General features: G+C 39.8%; 1 protein-coding gene across 2 annotated transcripts; it reads right to left on the reverse strand.

Moving 5' to 3' along the window:
• Nucleotides 1-1615: 1615 nt before the first annotated feature.
• fam174c (family with sequence similarity 174 member C) lies at nucleotides 1616-6284 on the reverse strand. Of its 2 annotated transcripts, XR_009708540.1 has the most exons (3): nucleotides 5638-5649; nucleotides 5306-5434; nucleotides 1616-4786 (listed from the first exon to the last, which is right to left on the reverse strand). XR_009708540.1 is itself a non-coding variant. In XM_061238782.1 (2 exons), exons 1-2 carry the CDS (start codon nucleotides 5925-5927, stop codon nucleotides 5302-5304), a joined length of 423 nt encoding a protein of 140 aa, XP_061094766.1. In that variant the 5' UTR covers nucleotides 5928-6284. The 2 variants fall into 2 exon arrangements, 1 of the variants encoding a protein (XP_061094766.1); XM_061238782.1 differs by lacking the exon at nucleotides 1616-4786 and having other exon boundaries at nucleotides 5302-5434; nucleotides 5638-6284.
• Between the last annotated feature and the right edge of the window lie 1290 nt (nucleotides 6285-7574).

Genomic DNA, 7574 nt, shown 5'->3' on the forward strand with positions numbered 1-7574 from the left:
GCATAAAATTGTATAAATATGCTGCAGTGTTAGTAGAGCCTCTAAAAAGAGTATAGAGGAGACTTTTTTTTCTTTCTAAATTCATAAGACAGGTAATTCAAAATTGGTCAGACGGCTTCTGAATCTGAAACACAATTTATAAGGATATCACATTATGAATCAATGAGGTTCATCAATCAAAAGTGGTACAATATACTTAAATTCAATATATTAAATGTATCCACTGGTGGTTGGAATATGTTTGTAAGGTGATTACAGTTATGATTACACTCCCACAGATTTTATCATATTTATTTGCATCCAAAAAAAGGTTTGTAAACTTCTCTCAGTCACTGGATGTAGGTAGGCTAGTCTCTGCTGACAGAGAGGAGAGAAGTCAATGTTGTATCGGCATTGATATTAGAGTTTCACAGAATCTATTAATTTCATATTTCTATAGCAATTTCTGGAAATTGTACAAGTGTTCCATGCAATATGCACACATTATTTAATATAAACAGCTCTATTTAGTTTTATATTTCCTTTCCTGGATATTATATTATCCAAAATTACTTCTTTTTTAATGAAGGGGTTCTCAGTATATGGGTAGAATGGAATTGTAAAATGATGCTGTATTTAGTATAGTTTGTACACAAACACACACACGTACACACACATAAACACATGGAATTCACAGAGTATCTAAATAATCTGTTATGATGCATAAACTAAAGCTTCATATTATATATATATATATATATATAAACACATCTTCATAAAAAGACATTTACTCAATTAATAAACAGCATACCTTACAGCAAACTCCATCCCATCAAAATCTAAATGTTATAATAATGATGATTTTGTAATGGCACTTTATGCTTGAACAAGGACCTTAGAATTAAATGTAAGTGGCTAGGTCTATTTTTCACTCCGTCTAGACAGGGTACAGTTAACTTTAGAGATACACAACCACTCACGGAGAGTTTCTACGCACAGGAAATAGTGTCTCGGCGTCTCACATAGTGGCAGAAACATGCATGTGTCCACATGTTACATGGCTGAAATAGCCAGCTCTATTATGAAATTTGGCTGAGGGGGCTGGCTCAGTGGCCTAATTGTTCAGCATGTGCCATTCCCCTCAGTGTCCCAGATGGCTCCTATTGGCAGCCACAAGGGCCCACATTCTCCATGTGCAATGGCCCCATAATGGACCAATTAAAAACTTCCTATCTCGGAACTATTAATGTAATTACCCATAATGCTCTTTAAAACACAGTCTGTGTAAACAAACGTGGAAAAATGACCCTATTCTTTTAGGCAATTTTGACAATCGGTTGAAATCAAGTAATGTGGTTAAAAAGAATGGCGAAACGTCAGGCTAAATGACAAAAATGTATGACAAAATATAAAGTTAAAAAGTGTTTTTATGTTTATTGGATATGCATATGACTAATATTGCCAACTCAACGGCAACCAAGACTTGAGGCTGTGAAGGGTTATGCCTCCACCTGGCGGCAACTCGCTGTCATTACACAACACACTTCTGATCTAAATCTTGACGTGAAGTCCACTAGCGGTTTCATTCTCCAGCATCATTGCCAAATGCCCTTGAGCAAATAAGACAAAACACAAATTCTATTGAAAATCACTCGTAATTATTTTATTGGAAAAAGAGTGCAGTGTACAACACACGCGCTTGATTGTCCGCAGTCAAAGGCTGCTGCATTAGCAGAAGGGAGGCACTTCCCCTCTGTGACCGAAAGTTACCTCTCATTTCAAACCAAAAATGGAAATTAATTCATTAATTCCCAGAGTTGCATATTCTTTAACCTCTTCACCCGCTCTACTGCTGTATTTGGCCCCAATTATGCAAACCCTGTTTAAAATATCCAGGGAATTAATTTAGATACCAACAGAACTGAGAAGTAGAAACAGCAAGGAAAAGGATTACAGAATAATATAGTACTCGTGTAGCAGTGTTTGATGCGACTCTGAACAAACAAAACACTCCAGTGAGCTGCAAAACCCTTCATCGGCGACTGTTTCCAAGTTGCAACTCGTTTGTTTTTCCATCACAATCAAACACCCAATTCAGACATCTGTGAAATTTAACCAAAAGCGCACATTTCTCAACTCCTTACAGACAAATTAGCTTTAAGAGATTACAAAAATCAGCTTGAAGGAGATACAAGCCATTTAAAGCATCAGTTTAAAAATAGTTTTTCACACAAGAAATTCATACTTTTTAAGTCTTGAGTAGACACAGTTGGCATAACATCATTGCAGGCTGCCACCCGCAACGCTTGGCGTTCTCCGGAGCGAAGGCAGGAGCTTCCGCGACTCGTCTGAACGCAGGAATTCTGATTAAGAAAACAGCATATTCCAGAGCGCATCGTTTCGGTTGAAGGGAATATGGAATATTTCCCACAAAATTTGGTCCAGGCTATGGAATCCCACTCACGCGCCTTCCCGGGTCCACCCGTTCTGTCACGTGACAGATAAGTATTCAAAACAGATTTTACAACCCATAACTTTCCATCCCCCATCCCGATGTTTTTTTTTTTATTTTATATCAGGCCCAACAAACTGAGAAGTCTATGACTCCACATATAGATTATTAATGACAAACAACAAAAAAATTAAAAAAATTAAAAATAATAAAATACACAGTATCATTTAAGCGGACAAGCTAAGCCGCCAAAAAGCCAGAGAAGCCTCACAATTCGCAAGAGGGGGTGACGCACCCGGAGCGCCAAATCAGAGACTATGGAATCTGCTGAGAATTCTGCTGTCCTGTACAAAGATAATAGAATATCGGGGCTACAAGACATAAATCCCAAATGTCAGTTCCATGTTCACTACCATGAAATCAGTCGGCGCAGAGGTGAGGTGAGATTCCTCAGCGGGTTCTGGCTCGACGACCCAACAGCCCGTTCCTACAGCAGGGGCCCCGTCTCGCTTGGCCGCCCGTCTCATTTCATTAACTCCCGCGCAGGAAAAATCGCACTTACGCGCAATTACAGGTGACCCCCTGAGAAACGGCACATAATTCATTACAATTAAGCAAATGTTCAACAGTGTAAAGCCTTGCGTCAAATGGCCTTATTTACCTCCCTCGTTCTGCATACCTGTCTGTGGAATTTGATGTGGTCAAAGAAAAAAAACAGTGCATATACTTTTACAGCATACAGAGATTATGATATGAACCCTTACAATAACCAAGCAGCGAACAAGGCATTTTTTTTACTCTTATACATTCTCAACATGCAATCTTTGATACGAACTCTTTGGCTTGCTGAATACAGTGAGCACGATCGGTTTAAATTCTGAAAATGGGTTCGATGTTGAGCAGGCCTGCGCGTGTCTGCGTACACGTTCGACACGCGCAAATAGAAACCAAACCAAATAAATGAATAAATCGTAAACGCCGTCTCTGATGTGTTCTGCAGAACCACTGCCATTGTAATGTAACCAACACTTTCCATTGCCGAATTAAACATTTGACAAAACAATGGATGAACACCAGCTCTACTACAAAACTCGAGGAGACACGTGCTTAAATTTAAAGACTCAACATTTGGCAAACAGCCATTAGTCTAGTTCTCTGAAAACGGAATCGTGAACGCAGTAATCTCACAGTACTGGCACAAAGCCAGAAGATCGAAAGCAAAGAATAAAAGCTGATGACATTATTGCACAGCCACATTCAAACGTTACATAAATGCACATCTCGGTACAACGTTGTCCGCTTTAACTGGAAAACATCACGTTGCAAGGCCCGCAAGTCAGAACAGGGAGGAGGGATAGCCAATCAAACATCTCCTCTGCCAACACTTATCTCAATGATGAGCAATATGACCTCTAAAAAAATCCAGCTTCGGAGATAATGGTTAATAATTAATCGATTCAGAGATAATGGAGCTCTAGGATCGGGCTCTTTATCACCTCGGAGATTGTCTATGGATTTTTGAACGAAGGCTACTGTGAGCAACTCCCTCCTTCTGTGGTAATAACCAGATGATGTGGCTAGGGCTATTAAGCAGCGGACGACAATCCCACTGGATGAACCAGTCAGGCGAGAATGGCTGCCTCGCACTGTATTGGCATATTGGAAGGATCTCGGTGAGAAATTCCCCAAAGGTAATCGATCGCTCTGGTCTAATCTGCCCAGTCTGAACGCGAGACGTTCATAGTGAAGTTTGACCACCGAGGACTGATTTTCAGTAGAGTAAAGTGTAAAGGTAAAAAAGAAGTCTTGAATGGAATCACTTTTTACCTGTGACTAAAAAGGTCACAATAGGTGGTCAATCCAAGTAACACGAATAAAGACAATTACATTTAGCGACAGAAATAAAATAAAAACAAATCCCCTCATGTCCATGGCTTGCGATAATGGAAAAAAAAAACAAACAAACAGAAAAACGTGCTGTTTGCGGCGATCTGATAAGCACAGTGTCCACAGAACTTTGGAGAAACTGGCAGTTTTGGCATTAAAATGTGCCTGACATATTCCACCCACGTACTGCACTCTGTTACCCCCCAACATAGATGATTAAATAAAAACCAAAAAGATTGTCTATTTACTCACCGCAAACCATTGCACACCTACCCTTTGTCTATGCATACATTTATGTTAAAAATGATAACAGAAAAATAATTTGAACAAATTTGAAAATCCAGTCCACTGCTCTTCACCGATATGGAGGAAAATAATATTATAGTGGTGGGGGGAAAAAACACTTGGGGAATGCTTTTATTCTTTTCCAATCTTCTCTGCTCTCTTGGCCAGATATCCTGGACTCATCTGATAAACAGAAAAGAAAAGGCATTTTAGCCAAAAGCAACACATGGGACTCCTCAGGCCAACAAAGAGAGACTGCATTAATATGTCTGGAAGTATAAGCAACTATCCGTAGTGGACCATTGAAATGGAGATAAGAGTTGTGAAATGGCGAAGTGAAAGGGATTTGCAGTTCCCGGATGCTGAGACAAGAATCCGCGAACCACGTGGTATGAAAAGCAACTTTCCAACCGCACTGCATGCTCATCAAAAAGCAACGTGAGGCCATATTTTACAAAAAAAATAAAATGGAATGGAACTATGCTTGATCCATAAAATACTTTTCATTTTTACTTGCATAAGGGATAAGAACGAAGTTGTGTGGCCAACCAGGTGTATTGACAAGAGAAGTTACAGGAAGCAAACTCAATGTAATGAGTGAAAGTGTTGGGTTAGGGGGTGCGGGCTCGAGGCAGGTAGGTGGGAGGAATATGCGTGCTAGAGTAGACGGTTAATAAATGTCATCGCTTCAATGTCCATCACCTTCTCAGCGCCTTCGCTTCGTAAACTGTCATGTCCTCCTCGTCGCTCTCAAGATTCCCCATCTCCATGTTGGTGTCTTGATTGGACAGTAGTCCATACTTTTTTCGATAAGACGACGTCTTCTTCAAGCTTAAAGTCATATAAATGAACAAATAGTCAATGTACAACCGCTAGCTAGGTTTAGCAAAGCACTGTCACACACACACACACACACACACACACACACACACACACACACACACACACACACACACACACACACACACACACACATCACATCACATGTAACGACAACGTACACAGCGAAAACAACGAGTAAAACTGTAACTCACCGGACTGCTCTTATAAGGAAGTAAAACACTCCAATGATCGTGATCCCAATGAGGACATATAGGGCTCTTTGTATCGTCGAACTGTCCATGTTCAGGAAATGATTACGGTGAATGTAACCATTTGTAACATTATGAGAGACGTTATTCGTATTGTTAACAAGTTTAACAAGTTTCAGCTCTTTAGGGACAGCCGTAGTTGGCGATTTGGTAACGGTGTCCGTCGCGGATGAGAGGGAAAGAATCCATAAGATGCAAACCGCAATAAAAATATAAGCACTTGGTAGCTGCATTTTTAGAGCTAGCTACAGCTGGTTGTTTGGCAATTAACTTCGTGAACGTTAGCCAAACAGGTAAAGCTAGTTATATTTTGTATAACAAAATAAAATGTTACCACAATGTCACGATAAAGCGGAGGAAACCAACAAACAAATCCAACAAGCAGACAACGATTCCATACGTCTTGTGAATCTTCTTGAGAACCTAAAACCTAAAAAATTTCAGTTCCTTCTTCCTGGTCGCGACGTTAGCGTCACGCTGAACTGTGTCCGTGTAGGAAACAGGAAATGGACAGTAACGTGCACATTATTGAACAAAATCTAATTAATTCTTGATTAAGATTGTGTATCGTGTATGAGAATACGCATCAACACTGCTGCAATACAAGGACACTATCAGATATCAGACCAATTCAATTCAAATGTACTAATGTGCATTAAATCAGTTCAACAGCACAGGAAGTGATGTGGAGGCTACACGAGTGGTGTTTTTTTTTGGGGGGGGGTTTAGCAAGTTTAGAGTTCTGTGGCGACAGCAGGGATCCTATTATGTAGATCATATCTGGTCTCAATTTCGGTACGTGACGTAGTGAATTTACCAATTCGATAACAATAGCGTTACAAGTAAGCTACAAAATGGTTCCTAGTCCCATGCTGCTCAATTTTATGTTGGTACTCATTTTATTCATGGCTGCGTTCTCTAAACTAGTCTTGATTCGGTAAAGTGCGTCCTCAATATGAATAACCAGACACTAAAAGTGTCAACTCACAAGGCGGTCCTCTGTGGGTTACTTTGGAGCTTAACGCCCTCCACTGGAACTTGGAACTCATTGCAAGTAGTTTTCACTGCTAGTGGTACTCCATTGTGGCGCAATAATGTCAGTATTTTTGCTTTTCGCCATTTTGCTTAAAGGTACAATAGGTAATTTCGGACGGTCAAGAGAGAAATAGCAACAGGCACCTTCAAACAACACTGTTGATCCCTCCCCCTTCTCTGGCTGTGGCAATTTTCAACCAGTGAGGTCGAATCATTGTACAGTGATGTAATGTTTTGGTACAGTGTCGGGCCGTCAACTGCATAATTTGAATCCCGAATTTTAGGACTATAAACACAGGCAGAGGGTGTCAACATGTCAGTGAGGCTTTTTTCAATTATTGGAAGGAATTTACAATTGTCTTGTAAAGATGTTTTAAACACAAAAATCTTACCCATTGTATCTTTAACTGTTATGGTCCAATTTGGTAAAGTTCAGGTAGAATGTTGCATACAATTACCTATTGTATATATACACATTTCTGACTACAGACTTGTGTGTGGGCCAGCATGCTCATTTCTGTAATATTTGAATAACGCCAGGAAGAACACCAAACATGCACCTTAACTGAATTCTATCAAAATCCCAGCAGTGTAGTCCAAACACCGTCAGTCATCATTACTGTTATTGTGATCTACTCAAAATTAAAGGAAAGAAAGAACAGATACAACGAGCACATCACATTAGTTTGTAAAGACACCATGAATACGGTTAAGAGTGATAAAATGTACACAGAGATAAAGGCAACAAGAAGCCAGGCGTTACACGGTACAAAAAAAAGTCATGGCAAGCACACGCAAGAAAAGAGAAATAGACTAGATGTGGAAGCAGAAATAAACGAAAGATT

The sequence above is a fragment of the Conger conger genome, chromosome 4 (genome assembly GCF_963514075.1).
Source record: "Conger conger chromosome 4, fConCon1.1, whole genome shotgun sequence".
NCBI lineage: Eukaryota > Metazoa > Chordata > Actinopteri > Anguilliformes > Congridae > Conger > Conger conger.

Bases quoted from the DNA above. Each gene is read 5' to 3' on its own strand.
- fam174c (XM_061238782.1), bottom strand. From the start codon at position 5,927: ATGCAGCTACCAAGTGCTTATATTTTTATTGCGGTTTGCATCTTATGG. The intron at 5,435-5,637 runs GTGAGTTACAGT...TATGACTTTAAG, and splicing joins TTCCTTATAAGAGCAGTCCG to CTTGAAGAAGACGTCGTCTT.